This window comes from Bombina bombina, chromosome 1 (genome assembly GCF_027579735.1).
Source record: "Bombina bombina isolate aBomBom1 chromosome 1, aBomBom1.pri, whole genome shotgun sequence".
Lineage (NCBI taxonomy): Eukaryota > Metazoa > Chordata > Amphibia > Anura > Bombinatoridae > Bombina > Bombina bombina.
In genome coordinates, this window is record NC_069499.1 from 1,069,841,698 (window position 1) to 1,069,864,918 (window position 23,221).

Here is a 23,221-nt window from a genome sequence, read left to right on the forward strand (position 1 = left end):
ATGTAAGAGAAAAAACAACATATAAAGCAAAATTGATCAAATTCCTTAAATGACAGTTTCAAGAATGGGAAAAAATGCCAAGGAACAAGCTTCTAGCAACCAGAAGCAAAGAAAAATGAGACTTAAATAATGTGGAGACAAAAGCGACGCCCATATTTTTTTTAGCGCCAAATAAGACGCCCACATTATTTGGTGCCTAAATGCTTTTGGCGCCAAAAATGACGCCACGTCCGGAACGCCGACATCTTTAGCGCAAAAGAACGTCAAAAATGACGCAACTTCCGGCGACACGTATGATGCCGGAAACAGAAAAGATTTTTTGCGCCCAAAAAGTATGCGCCAAGAATGACGCAATAAAATGAAGCATTTTCAGCCCCCGCGAGCCTAACAGCCCACAGGGAAAAAAGTCAAATTTTTTAAGGTAAGAAAAATAATTGATTCAAGTGCATTATCCCAAATATGAAACTGACTGTCTGAAAATAAGGAATGTTGAACATCCTGAGTCAAGGCAAATAAATGTTTGAATACATATATTTAGAACTTTATTAAAAAAGTGCCCAACCATAGCTTAGAGTGTCACAGAAAATAAGACTTACTTACCCCAGGACACTCATCTACATGTTTGTAGAAAGCCAAACCAGTACTGAAACGAAAATCAGCAGAGGTAATGGTATATATATAAGAGTATATCGTCGATCTGAAAAGGGAGGTAAGAGATGAATCTCTACGACCGATAACAGAGAACCTATGAAATAGACCCCGTAGAAGGAGATCACTGCATTCAAAATAGGCAATACTCTCCTCACATCCCTCTGACATTCACTGCACGCTGAGAGGAAGACCGGGCTCCAACCTGCTGCGGAGCGCATATCAACGTAGAATCTAGCACAAACTTACTTCACCACCTCCATAGGAGGCAAAGTTTGTAAAACTGAATTGTGGGTGTGGTGAGGGGTGTATTTGTAGGCATTTTGAGGTTTGGGAAACTTTGCCCCTCCTGGTAGGAATGTATATCCCATACGTCACTAGCTCATGGACTCTTGCTAATTACATGAAAGAAATGAAGCATTTTCAGCCCCCGCGAGCCTAATAGCCCACAGGGAAAAAGTCAAATTATTAAGGTAAGAAAAAAATTGATTAATTCATATGCATTATACCAAATATGAAACTGACTGTCTGAAATAAGGAATGTTGAACATCCTGAGTCAAGGCAAATAAATGTTTGAACACATATATTTACAACTTTATATAAAAGTGCCCAACCATAGCTTAGAGTGTCACAGAAAATAAGACTTACTTACCCCAGGACACTCATCTACAAGTAGTAGAAAGCCAAACCAGTACTGAAACGAGAATCAGTAGAGGTAATGGTATATATAAGAGTATATCGTCGATCTGAAAAGGGAGGTAAGAGATGAATCTCTACGACCGATAACAGAGAACCTATGAAATAGACCCCGTAGAAGGAGATCATTGAATTCAAATAGGCAATACTCTCCTCACATCCCTCTGACATTCACTGCACGCTGAGAGGAAAACCGGGCTCCAACCTGCTGCGGAGCGCATATCAACGTAGAATCTAGCACAAACTTACTTCACCACCTCCATAGGAGGCAAAGTTTGTAAAACTGATTTGTGGGTGTGGTGAGGGGTGTATTTATAGGCATTTTGAGGTTTGGGAAACTTTGCCCCTCCTGGTAGGAATGTATATCCCATACGTCACTAGCTCATGGACTCTTGCTAATTACATGAAAGAAAAGGGCAGTAGAGAAGAATCTGGTAACTACAGGCCAGTTAGTTTAACTTCAGTAGTAGGAAAATTAATGGAAAGCCTCTTAAAAGAAAGAATTATGACTTACATAAAGACAAACAATTTAGAGGACCAAAATCAGCATGGTTTTACTTCAGGGAGATCATGTCAGACTAATCTAATTTACTTTTTTGATTATGTAACAAAAGTATTAGACAAGGGTGGAGCAGTTGATGTAGCATATCTAGATTTCAGCAAAGCATTTGACATCGTCCCACACAATAAACTAATTCACAAACTGTATCTCCTTGGTCTAGATTTAAAAATTGTGAACTGGGTGGAATGCTGGCTTAAGGACAGAAAACAAAGTGTCTTAGTAAATGGAGTTCATTCAGCAGAGGGGGCTGTTACTAGTGGTGTTCCTCAGGGGTCAGTTCTGGGGCCTGTTTTGTTTAACATATTTATCTGTGATATCAGCAAAGGGCTACAGGGGAAAGTATGTCTGTTTGCAGATGATACAAAAATTTGTAACATAGTGGATGTTCCGGGGGGGGGGGGGTAGACAAAATGAGAAGTGATATACAACAATTGGAGGATTGGACAAATGACTGGGATCTAAAGTTTAACACAGCAAAGTGTAAAATAATGCATTAAGGGAAAAAAAATCCAAATGTTAATTACAGACTCAATGACACTTTACTGACTGTTACAGATGAGGAACAGGACTTTGGAATTATTATTTCAGATGATTTAAAACTTAGTAAACAATGTAGTAATGCAGCGAGTAAGGCTAGCAGAATGCTTGGATGTATTGGTAGAGGTATTTGCAGTAGAAATAGTAAGGTTCTTATGCCACTTTATAGATCATTAGTTAGGCCTCATCTTGAGTATTGTGTGCAGTTCTGGAGGCCATATCTTCAGAAGGATATTAACAAACTTGAATCTGTGCAAAGGAGGGCTACCAAAATGGTACATGGTCTAAAAAATAAAACTTTCCAGGATAGGCTCAATGACCTAAATATGTATAGCTTAGAGGAGAGAAGGGAAAGAGGTGATATGATAGCAACTTTCAAGTACGTTAAAGGGCTTAGTAAAACTGAGGCTGTGGGTATTTTACATAAAATGGAAAAAACAAGAACAAGGGGTCATGATCTCAAGCTAAAGGGTAGTAGATTCAGGAGTAATTTGAGGAAGCACTTATTTACAGAAAGAGTGATTGATTTATGGAATAAACTTCCTCAAGAGGTAGTAATGACAAACACTGTTGGGGACTTTAAAAATGCTTGGGACAAGCATAAGGCTATCCTACAAACTAGATAAGTTTATACTATTAGGTAATATCGGGCAGACTTGCTGGGCCTATTATCTGCCGTCAATATCTATGTTTCTATGGATCTGGGAGGAGGAGGGATATGAGGGGGGCAGTAACACTACAGAAAATTAATGTTCTATTTATTTCTAAATAAGGCTTTTTTTAACAAACTGGGTACTGGCAGACAGCTGCCAGTACCCAAGATGGCGGCAACTAGGTAGAAGGGGGGAGGGTTAGAGAGCTGTTTGGGGGGGGGGTGTCATAGAGGTTGGGGGCTAAGGGGGATCTAACACTGCAGAATAGCTATAAAAAATAAAATGCCTTTTATTTTAGTACTGGCAGATTTTCTGCAAGTACTTAAGATGGCTGTGACAATTGTGAGGTGGGGGAGGGAACAGAGCTGTTTGAGGGGGGTGAGGAAGGGATCAGGGGGTGGGATGTGTCAGGTGGGAAGCTGATCTCTACACTAAAGCTAAAATTAACCATACAAGCTACCTAATTAACCCCTTAACTGCTGGGCATAATACAAGTGTGGTGCGCAGCGGCATTTAGCGGCCTAATTACCAAAAAGCAATGCCAAATCCATATATTTCTGCTATTTCAGAACAAAGGGGATCCCAGAGAAGCATTTACAACCATTTGTGCCATGATTGCACTAACTGTTTGTAAATAATTTCAGTGAGAAACTTAAAATTGTGAAAAAGTGAACGTTTTTTTTTTTATTTGATCGCATTTGGCAGTGAAATGGTGGCATGAAATATACCAAAATGGGCCTAGATCAATACTTTGGGTTGTCTAGTACACTAAACTAAAGCTAAAATAAACCCTACAAGCTACCTAATTAACCCCTTCACTACTGGGCATAATACAAGTGTGGTGCACAGCGGTATTTAGCGGCCTTCTAATTACCAAAAAGCAATACCAAAGCCATATATGTCTGCTATTTCTGAACAAAGGGGATCCCAGAGAAGCATTTACAACCATTTGTACCATAATTGAACAAGCTGTTTTTTAATAATTTCAGTGAGAAACTTAAAATTGTGAAAAAGTTAACAAATTTATTTTATTTGATCGCATTTAGCAGTGAAATGGTAGCATGAAATATACCAAAATGGCCCTAGATTAATACTTTGGGTTGTCTACTAAAAAAAAAATATATACATGTGAAGGGTTATTAAGGGATTCCTGACACATATCAGTGTTACAATGTAACTAGCGCTAATTTTTAAAAAAAGTGGTTTGGAAACAGCAAAATGCTACTTGTACTTATTGCCCTATAACTTGCAAAAAAAGAAAAGAACATGTAAACATTGGAAAATAATGGTATCTTTAGAAAGTCAATTTAATGGCGAGAAAAACTGTATATAATATATGTGGGTACAGTAAATGAGTAGGAGAAAAATTACAGCTAAGCACAAACACTGCAGAAATGTAAGAATAGACCTGGTTCCAAACGGGCAGAAAATTGAAAAGTGCTGTGGTCCCTAAGGGGTTAAGTCTATGCTTATTACTGATCTGCTTAGTATGCTGTCTCAAAGTTTAATTATGTAATGCAAAACAATATTTGTGTTTTACAAATTAGGAATAATTATAGCATTTATGCATTAGTTGTAACACACATCTAGTGACTTTAATACATAGAATAAATCCAATTACCTGTGTGCAAATAAGGAAGGAATAGCCAGAGGCAGAAGTGTTCCAGTCATCCCCAGGTCGCTGATAGCAAGATTAGCAATGAAGAATTCAGCCGGCTTAAGCATAGATCTTTTACGATAGGCCACTATCAAAAGCACTGTATTGCCAGTAAGAGAACAAACACCTGTATTATAAGAGATGTTTAGAGCATTTAATTTTATAATGATGTCATCATTTGCAAAACAGATAAAACAAAATAGCTAATAGCATTGCATTGTGCTCCTGTTTTTCAAAATAAAAGTAATCTTTATTTTATGCCTTCCTTTTGTACATGGTTTCTAAACTATTTCTTATTCAGGAGTAAGAACATGGTGTCTCACAGCCTCATAGAACCATATCAGTACTAGTGGGTATTTTCATCTCTGACCACTAGAATAGGTACAAAATGTAACACGGTAAGATCTAACACATTCTGGCCTTGGTGTGGACTTAAAGGGAGATGAAACCCAAATATTCTCTTTCATCATTCAGATAATATTTTAAATATATTGCCAATTTACTTATATTACCAAATTGGCTTCATTCTAATGGTATCCTTTGTTGAAAGAAGCACAAATGCACTATTGGGAGTTAGACGAATACATTGGGTGAGCCAATCACAAGAGGCATATATGTGCAACCATATATGTATATATGTATAACCGCAGTGCATTGCTGCACCTGAGCCTACCTAGGTATGCTTTTCAACATAGCATACCAAGAGAACAAAGTTAATTAGATAATAGAAGTAAACTGGAAAGTTGTTTATATTTGCATGCTTCATCTGAATCATTAAAATTTAATTTTGACCCTACTTTTCCTTTTATAATAGACAACTTGATATCAACTCTTACATTTAATTATACCTGTCTGCAGGTTGTCACTCAGAAAACTTATCCCTGTGTATCATCATCACACTAATAGACATAACTTAAAGGGAAAGTCAGATTCAGATAGGGCATGTAATTTTAAACAACTTTCCAATTTACTTTTATCACCAATTTTGCTTTGTTCTCTTGATATTCTTAGTTGAAGGCTAAACCTAGGAGGTTCATATGCTAATTTCTTAGACCTTGAAGGCCGCCTATAATCTAAATGCATTTTGATCGGTTTTCACCACTAGAGGGCATTAGTTCATGTTTTTCATATAGATAACATTGAGCTCATGCACGTGAATTTACCATGGAGACAGCTCTGATTGGCTAAAATGCAAGTCTGTCAAAAGAACTAAAATAAGGGGGCAGTCTGCTGCGGCTTAGATACAAGGTAATTACAGAGGTAAAACATATAATTATAAATGTGTTGGTTATGCAAAACTGGGGAATGGTAATTAAGGGATTATCTATCTTTTTAAACAACACAATTTCTGGTGTTGACTGTCCCTTTAAAACAACATGCTGTTATTTTGCCACATACGTGTTTTAGCTTTATTCCACAAGAGAGCATAAATGATTTACATCAGTACATAAACAAAAGGAGAAAAATAAAAAAAATAAGACATTAAACCCCCTCTTTACATCCGGACTTCGGATACTGCGACCCCACTAACTCCGTCTAACCATAGACTTCTATGAGACACGCTACAACACTATGCTCGATCAACTGCGCTAAAGCCAAAAGTGCGTTAGTATTACTTTAAATTCTTATGCTCTTCACTAGAATAAAAATCTTTTTTATTTTGAAATAGATATTTATATATATATATATATATATATATATATATATATATATATATATATATATATATATATATAATTATTTATCTATAAGAATACATACGAATATAAAAATCCAGGGGAAAAGCAATAAAAAAAATCTAAGATGAAAAAAAATAAAAATCCAAGGGGTCCTCTTTTTCATCAGCTGTAATCCACAAAGGATCCGGTGGTGGTGACTCCTATGTGACGATGGCTCCTCCTCTTCTTCTTCCGTCCGTTCTTTTTTCTGTCTGTTTCCGCTTTTATAGAGGTGTCCTGGAAGTTCTATTAGCTGTTTTTTTTAATTTTAAAGTTAGCCAATAGAAGGATTTCTTTCAAATCAGCCAAAAGGAAAATGCAAATTATGTAGACTAATTGGGAAACTGACAGAAAAAAAAGGAGTGTGCTGTGGGACAGCATGAAGCGCAAACAGAAGAAGGGGAGCAGCCTCCGCTGAAGAAAAGCCACCAAGAAATAGCCGCCACCGTGGAGGAGTTGCAGCCACTGGACCACTTGCGGGCCTCCTCTTCCCTCCTCCCACTGGAAGCCCCTGGTCATTCTACACTAATGTTAAATGTTTGACTCAATTTTGGGGGTAATAATTTTACCTTTATCAAACGTTATCAACTTCACTGTAAATCTATGAGAATCAATATTCAAATGTGTATTCACATTCTCTAATGTTACTTTTGTTATTTAACCCTATAACGACCAACGACGTATGGGGTACGTCCTGCAAAAAAATGCAGTTAATGACCAAGGACGTACCCCATACGTCGTTGGTCTTTGAAAGCAGTGGAAGCGATCCTGATAGCTTCCAGCTGCTTTCATGTTATTGCAGTGATGCCTCAATATTGAGGCATCCTGCAATAACTGTTTTTAGCCATCCGATGCAGAGAGAGCCACTCTGTGGCCCTCTCTGCATCGGCTATCGATGGCCGTTATCGTTGGTGGGTGGGAGCTCATCCAGGGAGGCGGGTGGGCAGTCATTGGTGGAGGAGGGGGGAGGGATCTTGTGCGGGTGCGTGCGATCCCAGAGAAGCATTTAAAACCATTTGTGCAATAATTGCACAAGCTGTTTGTAAATAATTTCAGTGAGAAACCTAAAGTTTGTGAAAAAATTTGTGAAAAAGTGAACATTTTTTTTTATTTGATCGCATTTGGCGGTGAAATGGTGGCATGAAATATACCAAAATGGGCCTAGATCAATACTTTGGGATGTCTTCTAAAAAAATATATATACATGTCAAGGGATATTCAGGGATTCCTGAAAGATATCAGTGTTACAATGTAACTAGCGCTAATTTTGAAAAAAAAAGTGGTTTGGAAATAGCAAAGTGCTGCTTGTATTTATTGCCCTATAACTTACAAAAAAAGCAAAGAACATGTAAACATTGGGTATTTCTAAACTCAGGACAAAATTTTGAAACTATTTAGCATGGGTGTTTTTTGGTGGTTGTAGATGTGCAACAGATTTTGGGGGTCAAAGTTTGAAAAAAAAGTTTTTTTTTCCATTTTTTCCTCTTATTTTATAATTTTTTTAATAGTAAATTATAAGATATGATGAAGATAATGGTATATTTAGAAAGTCCATTTAATGGTGAGAAAAATGGTATATAATATGTGTGGGTACAGTAAATGAGTAAGAGGAAAATTACAGCTAAACACAAACACCGCAGAAATGTAAAAATAGCCTTGGTCCCAAACGGTCAACAAATGGAAAAGTGCTCTGGTCACTAAGGGGTTAAAGGGACACTATACCCAAACATTTTCTTTCATGATTAAGGTAGAGAATACAATTTTATACAACATTCCAATTTACTTCTATTACCTAATTTGCTTCAGTCTTGAGATATACTTTAATGAAGAAATAGCAATGTACACGGTGAACCAATCACAGGAAGGATCTTTGTGCAGCTACTAATCAGCAGCTACTAAGCATATCTAGATATGCTTTTCAGCAAAGAATATCAAGAGAATGAAGCCAATTAGATAATAGAAGTAAATTAGAAAGTTGTTTATAATTGTATGCTCTTTCTATATCATGAAAGAAAAAATTTGGGTTTCATGTCCCTTTAAATGTTAAATTGTCAAAAATGTCCAGGGGATCATTCATTTAGCCATTCAAATGTCAAAATGCTGGCATTCACCCATGGATATGGTACATTTGAGAGTAATCTTGAACCATAATGTATTTGCTATAAAAGTCATTATTATAAAGAGCATTTTTTTATTAAAACTATTCTGTAGATCTAACTTTATGAAATGCCAATTGAAAATGAGAGTGTTTTGCTATCAGAAAACCTGGTGGTTTAGTCACTGTAAAGGCAATATAACAGTTATTGTTTAAATAGATAGATAATCCCTATATTTACCATTCCCCAGTTTTGCACAACCAACACTGTTACATTAATGCACCTTTTTATCTCTGTGATTACCTTGTATCTAAGACTCTGCAGACTGCCCCCAAAAGTTTACTTACTATAACTACATCGTTGTCCTCTTTGGCACTGCATGTTTTCTTTTTTTTAACCCGCATCACAGGGGCGCTGCCCAATCACAACTGAATGTAGCATGCTCCCGTGCTGGGTAATGCAGCCAAAGAGGTTGTGATGAAGATGAGGTAAGTGAAGTTTTGGGGGCCTAAATCTTTAATTTACTTTCTTTTTTTACAGGTGCATTACACTGCATTGTACGCCTATATTTCATTAGTTTTCATAAGTCATATGGCAGTAGAGGTGACACAGATTAGAATGAGTAACTTGCTAAGTACTCTCTGACACTACATCCAAAAATATAAAAGTGGATTTGGCAAGTCCCCAGACTAAAAGGAGACAGACAAGGACAACATATTATAGCATTAAAAACATTTAGATTGAATAAATCTAGTATGTCAGGTCTCTCAGATAATGGACTAAATTACGTTATTCATAACTTTTTCTGGCTACTGGAGAAGTATTTATTTAGCTAGAATTTTCGGAAGGAAATATTAGACCTGCTGTAAATCAACCTGAACGTAAATAAACTAATTGCAAAATTCATTAGATCTTTTTGAAAATAGTGAAAGCCAATCAGAGTCTCAGAATCAGTAGAAACCCAAGTCACAGTCCTCACTAACCCTCCCCGCCCTCCCAAAAAAACAAGCCTTTTCCATAGACAAAAACTAATAAAAACTGGTTAGTGAAAAAAAAATCTTGCTGCTTAAAAACAGTGAAATTTATAAAGATTTGTGCCCTTCCTATATCAGATCAGAGAGTGGCACTATCACCACTCGTATCTTCCAACAGTTAACTTCCTGCCACAAAGACCAACTACCAGTGTAAAGGATAGAGGCATCATACAAAAATGTTTAAAAAAATATTATAAAAAGAAACAAAAATGAAAAGCAGTAAACTATAATGAACACTCAAAAGAAAACTTGAAAAAGTTCCAGAAAAGTTTATTTTTGGCTTGACTGTCCCTTTAAAGTATTGTACTATTATCTTTCAGATTGTATAAATTATCTTTAGGTATAAGCTGTAATATGACATGTAAATATTGCCTAAATGACATAAGATATTTATATTTACACTTGGTTCCACATCCCCTCTCCAAACTGTCTCATTTTACAGATGCAAATATCCAAAAATCCAAACTTTTCCAGTCCCAGGCAGTTTGGATAAAGGGTTTTCTACCTGTATAATTAATTAACAAGAAATAATACATGGAAATATAAGAAATGGTCACTTTGCAATTTTAGCACATTTTAAAGGTGTCATTAATAAGAATTAAAGAGTTATCTTCAAATGAACTGTACATGTTCTGCTTTAATTAAACCCGAAAAAGCACAATAAATCAGAAAACCATTTCTATTAATATTTAATATTCTTAACCTTTTGTAAAATGTATTCAAAAAGTGTATTGGTAAGATAAACAGAGGCTATTTATGCTACAAAAAAATTGTAAGCTCTCTATTATTTTTCCAAGACTTAAATTAAATAAAATTGAGGCAGAATTGTATATTGTTAAAGGGACAGTGTATTGTAGAATTGCTTTTCCCTTAATGTATTTTCAATGACTTGGTATACCAGCTGCATAATATAAAATGTACAAGAGATTGCATTTTCAGGCTTATTTGTGTATATAAAATAGCTGGTTTTGTGCTTTGAAACCACAACCCATTGAAATGGGTAGAGCTTGCAGGTAAAATCAGGTCTAATTATTTATTACTTTCTGTACACATCCTTATCTTATGTCTGTCTGTAAACCAAATCCTGATACTTGGAGAGATACATAATAAAATGTTAATGTTCCCTGGTCCGGATGGATACTCTGGTATTTTTTATAAGATATTCCAGGATGAAATAGCACCCCTGCTCTCCCAGATGTTCAACTCTATAATGCAAAAAAAAGAAATCCCCAAAGAAATGCTCATGGCGAGAATAGCAGTCATCCCAAAACCAGGAAAGAATAAACAACATTGTCAAAATTATAGACCCATATCACTGATAAATCAAGATGTTAAAATTTTCACTAAAATCCTAGCAAATAGACTTAACCCCATTGTCAAAAGATTAATTGATCCGGACCAGGTGGGATTTATTAGAAATAGGGAGGCCCCAGACAATACACGTAAAATAATTGACCTGATTAATGTGGCCACGATTGAAAAACACCTTCTCTGTTCCTTTCTTTGGATGCAGAGAAGACGTTTGATAGAATCAATTGGAATTATATGTTTGCGGTACTGAAAAAAACTGGTATCACGGGAGCTTTCCACGATGCCCTCACTATGCTTTACTCCCACCCCTCGGCCTTTGTCAGACTTTCAGGATACCAATCTAAGTCTATACAAATTAGGAATGGGACAAGGCAGGGATGCCCCTTATCCCCACTTCTATTTGCTCTATTATTGAGCCATTGGCCATTCAAATCAGAAACGACCCTAACATCTTGGGGCTGCGAATGGGAGATAATGAATACAAAATCTCGCTATTCGTGGATGATATCATATCATTGACCAAACCCCTCCTTTCTCTCCCACCATTATATGCATTGCTTCACCATTATGGAACCTTATCTGGGTATAAAATAAATGGGGACAAATGCGAAGCGCTCAGTATTAACACACCCCAACATACCATAAAGCTACTAGAAATTAATTTTTCCTTCAATTGGGCACATAAACTTAAATATTTGGGAATATACCTCACAGCCGACATTTACTCTCTATATCAAGCAAATTATCTCCCAATGTTTACACATATAAGGAACTTAATTATGAAATGGTTAACGCTTAGGATCTCCTTCTATGGTAGGATTGTCTCCACAAAGATGACCTTACTACCAAAACTATTATATTTATTTCGGTCCTTACCAATCTCTATCCCTATAGCGGAACTCAATGCGTTGCAGAGAGATATCTTGCGCTTTATCTGGTAGGGAAAGTGTGCCAGGATAAACAAAAAAATCATGAGCATGCACAGGAGAGATGGGGGATTAGGTCTCCCAAACTTGACATCTTATTATTATTCAGCCCGCATGGCCCAAACGACACATTGGTTTAATAAGACACCACAACCTCTATGGACGCAGATTGAATCGCAGACTGCTAACACAGACCAAATATCTAGACTACTATGGACCCCAAAAAAGTATAGTCCTCCCCCACTACTTAAATATATAGCGATATCCCACACGATTTTCTTATGGAACAAACTGACTGCAAAATACCCCTTAATTCAAGTTAATTCTAAACTGACACCTTTAGTCTTACCGCAGACCACAATAGACTCAATTATACAAAAGAAATGGGCTAACAAAGGACTTTATAGAATTGCAGATGTATATATGGATGGTGGTTTCCTCTCATATGAACAATACAGAGACATTGACCCTGGTGATAAAAATATATGGTATCACTATCTGCAGTTAAAATCCAGGACTAGAGAAATAACAGAGCTCTCTAGATTACCAATGAGCACGGCTTTCGAATCAATTTGCTTATCCAAAGAGGTAACTCACGGTACAATCTCCTTACTATACTCTATATTTAATAATCATTTTGGAGAGACAAAGTCTCCAAACATACTGAAATGGGAACGGGACTTAAATAAGACCTGGACTCTAGAGACTTGGAAGTCTAACCTACCAAAGGGTCTCTCCTTTTCACATAACGCCATATTGAAGGAGAATTATCTTAAGGTTGCGTTTAAATGGTACATTCACCCAACTAGATTCCAAAACCCAGAAAGACCTTCTTTAAACTCCTGTTATAGAGGATGTAATGAAAGAGGAACATATATGCACATGTGGTGGGAGTGCGGTAGGGCTAGAGAGATTTGGGAAAAAACCTCAGAGCTCCTTAGTTTAATATTTCATAAAAATATCACATTATCTCCTGAACAAGCACTGCTACACTTCCCGATTCCCAACATTTTAAAACAACACCATAAAATAGTGATGACCATATGTACAGTTGTTAGGATCTGTATAGCGCAATATTGGAAATCTACACCCCCGAGTTTTACATTTATCAAGAAAAAAATAATTCACCATTACAAAATGGCTAGTTTAGTAGCAGAAAACCTAAATATGAAGGAGGAGTTCATTACACAGTGGGAACCATTTATTATGCACCATGAAGCTAATAGACAAAGAGGTATTGAAACGCTATAGGGTATATCACACATCAGGGAACTCGGGGGAGAGCCGGGACCGATTGCCGATTACCCATGCCCCCACCATTCAGGTGGCACCGGTCTTTGGTTAATTAATTATTATAACCATTGTTTATTTTCCTGAGTTGCAAGGAGTACCACATCACGAGCACTGGTTAGCAACAAAGAGAATATATGAAAACCATGGACTCTAGAGGAAGACTATCTAGACCATAAAACTGTCAAGTTTCATTTTAAATGGACAATAATGGAAATTCACCATTTGTATTATTATGCTGATTGTACATGCTTACATCTGTTATTTTATTGGAACCATAAAAATTTTATAAAATCTTTTCAAAATAAAATGTTAATGTTCCATTGCTGGCTGTGTCAATAGCCTATACTTAATGGGACAGATTGATAATCCCTTTATTACCCGTTCCCCAGTTTTGCATAACCAATACTATTATATTTATATATTTTTTACTTCTGTGATTACCTTGTATCTATGCCTCTGCATATTGCCCCCTTATTTCAGTTCTTTTGACAGACATCCATTTTAGCCAATCAGTACTTACTCCTAGGTAACTCCACAGGCGTGAGCACAATGTTGTATATATGGCACGCGTGAACTAATGCTCCCTAGCTGTGAAAATCTGTCAAAATGCATTCAGATAAGAGGCGGCCTTCAAGGGCTTAGAAAACAGCATATGAGCCTACCAAGGTTTAGCTTTGAAGTTAGAATACCAAGAGAACAAATCAAATTTGATGATAAAAGTAAATTGGAAAGTTGTTTAAAATTGCATTCCCTATCTAAATCATGAAAGTTTTTTTGGACTTGACTGTCCCTTTAAGTATAGAACGTTTCAGTATAGGTAGGAATACCACAGGCTTTATCAGCAATTTCAAATACCAAAATAAGGATAAAGGAGCTACTTGTAAACAATTTAATATACTGTAAGGAAAAAATGGATCATTGGAAACAAATTAAAGGGGAGACAAATTTAGGGGAGACGTTCCCTTTAATTGAATCAAGCAACTGTGAAAAATGTAGTTGTTTACCTCATGATAAAAGTAAAAAGATGTTACAAAGTTTTTTTTCCTCACCTAATTTAATGGCTTCTCATGTTCCTTTTTGCTTCTTACTGTTTACTTTTAGAACTATGAAACTAAACTTTCCTCTGTTACTGATAAATGGACAGATATTACAGAATAATTAATTGGCTTTGAGAACAAGTAATTGAATACTGTTGGAGAACAATTAATTGAATACTGCTGTGGAAGCACTAATGAACATGAATGATAATCTTATTAGATGTATTACTCATTCCAGCTTTCAATAATGATGGAAGAACATCAATTGCTTTTCCATATGTGCAATATTGCCCAAACTCTCCTTTGAATGTATCTATTTTTATTTTGCAATGCATATCTCTGATACTGAGATTAAAATGCAAAATATGTTAGCCCTTTGATGGTCAGACTATATATAGTTTGTGATTAATATGCTTAAGGATATCTTTCCAGCTATTAAATGATCCATTTTTTGAAACAAAGGGAACAAATTTTAAATATAGTTGATGAATTCACAAGTCTGCATACATATGAGATATACGTTGAATAAAACTCTCCTTTCATTCAGTACATTATATTACAAATGGAAGACCCCACACAAGACCTTGCATGCAGGATCGGATTTACAGCCCAGGTGCCTGTAAACACCAAAATCTGAAGTTCACCCCCGTTCACTGATGTTCCGGCAACCTTAACTAAAATGGCTGACAGCAGTGATATAACTGCACCTCCTCGGTAGGGTTGCCACCTCAGCCATACTTTCATCAGGGGTAAGGGTATAAGAAGGTGCAATTTAAATACAGTATTTAGTTTAGGAAAAATATGGATATATTAAATTATACAGACACATTACAAACTAGAATCACAGCTGTGCTTCTAGTTACTGACTTCTATTTGTGGGGGCTACAAAAAATTGTTTAGCATGTAATAGCATCAATATTATTGTGCAGAACCTATTAGAACATAACTTATTTTTAGATTAGATTATTATAAAAACTAATGGCCATATATTTACCTGCATGAAGCCACCATATTTTAGGTAGCAGTTTGTTCCCTTCCACCTAAGTCAACTGTGATGTCAGAGTAGGCACATGATTGCTGCTAAAAAATTATAGAAAGCACTGGAAGCAGCTAGCTCCTACACTGTAGTATAAGTTTAAAGGGAACTAGCTGTTACCATTTTTTTCTAGCTCTTACTACGGTGGTTTTAGGAAGGTAATTTTAAGCTGACTGGTATTTATAATACTGATATTTATAATAGGCAGAGACAGGTGCCTCTCTATGGAGGGAACCTGTAGGCACATGCCTTACTCTGCCTAATTATAAATCCGGCCATGCTTGCATGTCTGTTTTTGTTTGTTAAGTTAACAGACCTTTGGCTCAGATGTTTTCAGATTTATCTAATACCCAAAAGAAGTTAGTTAGTTTTTTTGGCTGAATACATTTTGTTACATTTTAACTGGGATAGACCAGTATTTCTCAACTCAAGTGACCTCAAGGCACAGTAAATTTTAGTAAATTTTCACAGTAAATTTTAGCGTGTCCAGGTCCCTCTGATATATATGTGTGTGTGTGTGTGTGTGTGTGTGTGTGTGTGTGTGTGTGTGTGTATGTATGTATATGTATATATATATGTATATATATATATATATATATATATATATATATATATATATATATATATATATATATATATATATATATATATATATATATATATATATATATATATATAGGATACACAAGGGAAAACAAGGACCCAGGAACTTGATGCCAAGTGACTTTATTGGATACACAAGGTGAGTAGCACTAACACAGGTGTGCAAGGGGTGCTATATATATATATATATTTATTATAATTCATTGGTTTAAATGGGGGAATAAAGTATGTACATTCATTGGTGTTGGGGGAAGAACATATAATCATTCATTAGTGTCAGTGGGCTGGTATCACTTAACTGCAGACCTGCGGTGACCAGGTCCAATCCTATCTGCTCCTTATCCCACACTGTCCTGCCACTGAACTGACGCTATATGTACACAGTGCACTGGCACTCTGACAGGCCTGCCCGGTATTTCTTATGTCTGGATCCCCGGGCCTGTCACAGCTCGTAGTGGGGGCATTTCAGGTTGTGGCCCACCAGGAGGGCTGTCAAGGCCCAGTATTGGGCCGTGGCCCGACAGTTGAGAAACCAGGGGATAGACAGCTGAAACTTTAATTGTTTTTATTCACTACCAAATGTAATCTTGTTTACTATGGAAGGTCTAAATAGAAATGTCAGTAATTGAGGCAGAAATAAAGTAGGGCTATTATTTAGAGCATCAAATTAAAAAACAATATGCCATTTGTAAACCTTGTTTTTTCTTTGAAATTTCAAGGATAGAAGAATTAGCTGCTTTATTAAGCCCATGAGGTATTCTACAGACAGAAATAATGATTTAGAGCTAAAAAGGTAGTTATTAAAATAGAGAGGAGAAAGTAAAACATTTATTTATTTATATTTATTATATGTATGTATGTATGTATTTATTTATTATTGTATAGATCTGATTTATTTATTTGTTTATATTTATTATATGTATGTATGTATTTATTTTTGTATAGATCTGATTTATTTATTTGTTTTAAATTGTATCAAGATTTGTGGCATGATGCTTATATACCGTATATAATGTGAATATCAAAATAAAGTTTTATGAATTAATTACAAATAAAACAGTAAAAAAAAAACATGGTCAGTACATAAATAGGTAAAAGCAACAAACTTTTTTTGTATTTTTTTAAAAATTGTATTGTGACATTTTGATATATAAATCTAAATTACAAACTAAATGATTGGGTTGGTGGGAGCTTTCCCACATCTATGGGGAGAATAACGCCTTCAGGATGAATATCATAATGTATAAAAGATCCATAGACAATCTTATATTCATTTGGCCAGGAGGGGAACAAATAGCAAAAGAGTTAAATCAATGTTAACGATTTCGGTATCTCCTTCACCTTTGAATATCAGACATCAAAAATTAAAGGGACATAATACTCATATGCTAAATCACTTGAAACTGATGCAGTATAACTGTAAAAAGCTGACAGGAAAATATCACCTGAGTATCTCTGTGTAAAAAAGGAAGATATTTTACCTCACAATCTCCTCAGCTCAGCAGAGTAAGTTCTGTGTAAAAAGTTATACTCAGCTGCTCCCAGCTGCAGGTAAAAAATAAATTAAAAAAAATGAAGAAATGAACAGCAGCCAGCAGTGCTGAGGTCATGAACTCTTTTACTGTGATCTCATGAGATTTGACTTAACTCTCATGAGATTTCATAGTAAGCTGAATAGGGAAATAATATGAGAGTGCACGAGGCTCATCCCCTAAGCTGTCCCAGGACAGACACACTAAAACGCTGCTTAGAAATCCTTTACAATGGGAGGTGGCTACTGAGAAACTTTTGAGGTAAAATAACTTTCTTTTTTACATAGAGATGTTCCGGAGATATTTTCTAGTCAGCTTTTTACAGCTATACTGCATCACTTTCAAGTGTTTAAACATTTGGGTATTATGGCCCTTTAACTATCTGGATGTAACTCTTGAAGTGAAGGTGTGGTAGATGAAGGTGAGGGCTTGATGAAATCAGTTGTGGACTGAAAACCTATATCAGGAAACTCCCTATTGCATGCCCACAATAATAATCCAAAAAGAGTTTTTATGGCAATAACCTAGAGACAATATGTCATTTTATGTAGGAACTGTTCTGAGTATTTTGAATCACAGGTACAAGATCCGGTAGATAGGATAACATCTCGCTGTTATTCCAGGAAGATAGTGAACGAAATTAAAAACTCTGCAGTCATTTGGAATAGGGATGATCTATTGGTAATGAAGAATAAGAGTACCCATGGGGCAGACGTAAAAGGATTACCTTTACCCCAACATACGTTGGTATGTGGAATAATAAAGAAACACATTCATTTATTGTCTATGAACAATAACTTGAGAGAGATATCTAGGAAAGGTTAATCAAAGTTCCTGGTTAACTCAAAAGGGAGTCTACAGGTGCCACAACCCCACCTGCAAAACTTGTGAATATGCTGCACTTGGGGATGGCTTCTGCAGCACAGCAACAAATCAAGGTTTTTTCACACAAAAAAATCCTAGAATTGTCGAACAACTAATACAGTATATTTGTTGACATGTGTGACTTTGTGATTTACAATATAAAGGGATGACAACAAAGAGAAAAATGGTCACAAATTTGTGAACACTTGACCAACATCAAGGCAGGGTCCCTTTCCACAACTTAGGTATAACATTTTAGGCATACATGTGAGAAGAAGGCGGATCTCCAGAGATGGGCCATTTTGGAATAAGTGACCCTAGGTGAAAGGGGAGGAGATCTTGAATTGCTGCTAGGTAAGAGGAAGTATTCTAGATTTTTAAATTGAAGACAAGTTTTGCAGCAGGTCTCAATTCAGAACACGACCAAATCAACTTTTGGCACTAATATTTGGCATTCCTTTTTTTTACATTTTGGATTAATTGAAATTGTTCCCTTATTCAAGGATCAAGAGTAATGATAGGGCTCTATCTTTGCATTAGTACAATATGCCCCACAGCAGTATTAGTGATACTTGTATTGTTAATATTTATATATTAACATGCAAAAGAAAAAAAAAAAAAGGTTTAAATAGGAATGAGGAATTTTGATAAAAAAAAAAAAAGACTCCTGCTACATTTAACATTTTGTATCCATTTATCATGCACTTGGTGTAATAGTAATATTTTAGTAACCAATCACTGTGCAGTATGTGCACAGAAAAAACATAATTTATGCTTACCTGATAAATTTATTTCTCTTGTAGTGTATCCAGTCCACGGATCATCCATTACTTGTGGGATATTCTCTTTCCCAACAGGAAGTTGCAAGAGGATCACCCACAGCAGAGCTGCTATATAGCTCCTCCCCTAACTGTCATATCCAGTCATTCGACCGAAAACAAACAGAGAAAGGAGAAACCATAGGGTGCAGTGGTGACTGTAGTTTAATTCAAATTTAGACCTGTCTTAAAAGGACAGGGCGGGCCGTGGACTGGATACACTACAAGAGAAATAAATTTATCAGGTAAGCATAAATTATGTTTTCTCTTGTTAAGTGTATCCAGTCCACGGATTATCCATTACTTGTGGGATACCAATACCAAAGCTAAAGTACACGGATGATGGGAGGGACAAGGCAGGATTAAGCGGAAGGAACCACTGCCCGAAGAACCTTTCTCCCAAAAACAGCCTCCGAAGAAGCAAAAGTATCAAATTTGTAAAATTTTGAAAAAGTGTGAAGCGAAGACCAAGTCACAGCCTTGCAAATCTGTTCAACAGAGGCCTCATTTTTGAAGGCCCAGGTGGAAGCCACAGCTCTAGTAGAATGAGCTGTAATCCTTTAAGGGAGCTGCTGTCCAGCAGTCTCATAGGCTAGGCATATTACGCTCCGAAGCCAAAAGGACAGAGAAGTTGCTGAAGCTTTCTGACCTCTCCTCTGTCCAGAGTAAACGACAAACAGGGAAGATGTTTGACGAAAATCCTTAGTAGCTTGTAAGTAAAACTTCAAGGCACGGACTACGTCCAGATTATGTAAAAATCTTTGAAGAAGGATTAGGACACAATGATGGAACAACAATCTCTTGATTGATATTCTTGTTAGAAACCACCTTAGGTAAAAACCCAGGTTTGGTACGCAGAACTACCTTATCTGCATGAAAAATCAGATAAGGAGAATCACATTGTAAGGCAGATAGCTCAGAGACTCTCCGAGCCGAGGAAATAGACATCAAAAACAGAACTTTCCAAGATAAAATTTAATATCAATGGAATGAAGGGGTTCAAACGGAACTCCTTGAAGAACTTTTAGAACCAAGTTTAAGCTCCACGGAAGAGCAACAGGTTTAAACACATGCTTAATTCTAACCAAAGCCTGGCAAAATGCCTGAACGTCTGGAACCTCTGCCAGACGCTTGTGCAAAAGAATAGACAGAGCAGAAATCTGTCCCTTTAAGGAACTAGCTGATAATCCTTTGTCCAAGCCCTCTTGGAGAAAAGACAATATTCTAGGAATCCTAACCTTACTCCATGAGTAATTCTTGGATTCACACCAATAAGGATATTTACTCCATATCTTGTGGTAGATTTTCCTGGTAACAGGCTTTCGTGCCTGTATTAAGGTATCAATGACTGACTCGGAGAAGCCACGCTTTGATAGAATCAAGCATTCAATCTCCATGCAGTCAGTCTCAGAGAAATTAGATTTGGATGATTGAAAGGACCTTGTATCAGAAGGTCCTGTCTTAGAGGCAGAGTCCATGGTGGAAAGGATGACATGTCCACTAGGTCTGCATACCAAGTCCGGCGTGGCCACGCAGGTGCTATCAGAATCACCGATGCTCTCTCCTGTTTGATTTTGGCAATCAGTCGAGGGAGCAGAGGAAACGGTGGAAACACATAAGCCAGGTTGAAGAACCAAGGCGCTGCTAGAGCATCTATCAGCGTCGCTTCTGGGTCCCTGGACCTGGATCCGTCACAAGGGAGCTTGGCGTTCTGGCGAGACGCCATGAGATCCAACTCTGGTTTGCCCCAACGATGAATCAATTGAGCAAACTCCTCCGGATGGAGTTCCCACTCCCCCGGATGGAAAGTCTGACGACTTAGAAAATCCGCCTCCCAGTTCTCCACGCCTGGGATATGGATTGCTGACAGGTGGCAAGAGTGGCACTCTGCCCAGCGAATTATTTTTGAGACTTCTAACATCGCTAGGGAACTCCTGGTTCCCCCTTGATGGTTGATGTAAGCCACAGTCATGATGTTGTCCGACTGAAATCTGATGAACCTCAGTGTTGCTAACTGAGGCCAAGCCAGAAGAGCATTGAATATCGCTCTTAACTCCAGAATATTTATTGGAAGGAGTTTCTCCTCCAGAGTCCATGATCCCTGTGCCTACATGGAGTTCCAGACTGCACCCCAACCTAGAAGGCTGGCATCTGTTGTTACAATTGTCCAATCTGGCCTGCGAAAGGTCATACCCTTGGACAGGTGGACCCGAGACAACCACCAGAGAAGAGAATCTCTGGTCTCTTGATCCAGATTTAGCAGAGGGGACAAATCTGTGTAATCCCCATTCCACTGACTCAGCATGCATAATTGCAGCGGTCTGAGATGTAGGCGCGCAAATGGCACTATGTCCATTGCCGCTACCATTAAGCCGATTACCTCCATACACTGAGCCACCGAAGGGCGCGGAATGGAGTGAAGAACACGGCAAGCATTTAGAAGTTTTGATAACCTGGACTCCGTCAGGTAAATATTCATTTCTACAGAATCTATAAGAATCCCTAAGAAGGAGACTCTTGTGAGTGGGGATAGAGAACTCTATTCCTCGTTCACTTTCCACCCGTTCGACCTCAGAAATGCCAGAACTATCTCTGTATGAGACTTGGCAACTTGAAAGTTTGACGCCTGTATCAGGATGTCATCTAGATATGGAGCTACCGCTATGCCTCGCGGTCTTAGAACCGCCAGAAGTGAGCCCAGAACCTTTGTAAAGATTCTCGGGGCTGTAGCCAACCCAAAGGGAAGAGCTACAAATTGGTAATGCCTGTCTAGAAAGGCAAACCTTAGAAACCGATGATGGTCTTTGTGAATTGGTATGTGAAGGTAGGCATCCTTTAGGTCCACTGTGGTCATGTACTGACCCTCTTGGATCATGGGTAGGATGGTCCGAATAGTTTCCATTTTGAAAGATGGAACTCTGAGGAATTTGTTTAAGATCTTTAGATCCAAAATTGGTCTGAAGGTTCCCTCTTTTTTGGGAACCACAAACAGATTTGAATAAAAAACCTGTCCTTGTTCCGTCCGCGGAACTGGATGGATCACTCCCATAATTAGGAGGTCTTGCACACAGCGTAGGAATGCCTCTTTCTTTATCTGATTTGCAGATAGCCTTGAAAGATGAAATGTCCCTTGTGGAGGGGAAGCTTTGAAGTCCAGAAGATATCCCTGAGATATGATCTTGAACATCTCTTGCCCATGCCTGGGCGAAGAGAGAAAGTCTGCCCCCTACTAGATCCGTCGCCGGATAGGGGGCCGTTCCTTCATGCTGTCTTAGAGGCAGCAGCAGGCTTTCTGGCCTGCTTGCCTTTGTTCCAGGACTGGTTAGGTTTCCAGGCCTGCTTAGATTGAGCAAAAGTTCGCTCTTGTTTGAAGCGGAGGAAGTTGATGCTACACCTGCCTTGAAATTTCGAAAGGCACGAAAATTAGACTGTTTGGCCTTTGCTTTGGCCCTGTCCCGAGGAAGGGTATGACCCTTACCTCCAGTAATGTCAGCAATAATTTCCTTCAAACCAGGCCCGAATAAGGTCTGCCCCTTGAAAGGAATGTTGAGTAATTTAGACTTCGAAGTCACGTCAGCTGACCATGATTTAAGCCATAGCGCCCTACGCGCCTGGATTGCGAATCCGGAATTCTTAGCCGTTAGTTTAGTCAAATGAACAATGGCATCAGAAACAAATTAGTTAGCTAGCTTAAGTGTTCTAAGCTTGTCAATAATTTCAGTCAATAGAGCTGTATGGATGGCCTCTTCCAGGGCCTCAAACCAGAATGCCGCCGCGGCCGTGACAGGCGCTATGCATGCAAGGGGCTGTAAAATAAAACCTTGTTGAATAAACATTTTCTTAAGGTAATCCTCCAATTTTTTATCCATTGGATCTGAAAAAGCACAACTGTCCTCAACCGGGATAGTGGTACGCTTTGCTAAAGTAGAAACTGCTCCCTCCACCTTAGGGACCGTCTGCCATAAGTCCCGTGTAGTGGCGTCTATTGGAAACATTTTTCTAAATATAGGAGGTGGGGAAAAAGGCACACCCGGTCTATCCCACTCCTTGCTAATAATTTCTGTAAGCCTTTTAGGTATAGGAAAAACATCAGTACACACCGGCACCGCATAGTATTTATCCAGCCTACACAATTTCTCTGGTACTGCAACTGTGTTACAGTCATTCAGAGCAGCTAATACCTCCCCAAGCAATACACG

General features: G+C 37.6%; 1 protein-coding gene across 1 annotated transcript in view; it reads right to left on the minus strand.

Moving 5' to 3' along the window:
* LOC128641131 (opsin-5-like) overlaps positions 1-23,221 on the minus strand; it is a 165,748-nt gene that overhangs the window by 137,106 nt on the left and 5,421 nt on the right. Inside the window, exon 2 of the mRNA XM_053693705.1 lies at positions 4,719-4,881. Within this exon, the coding sequence (XP_053549680.1) occupies positions 4,719-4,881 (163 nt within the window). The remainder of the gene's footprint in view (positions 1-4,718; positions 4,882-23,221) is intronic.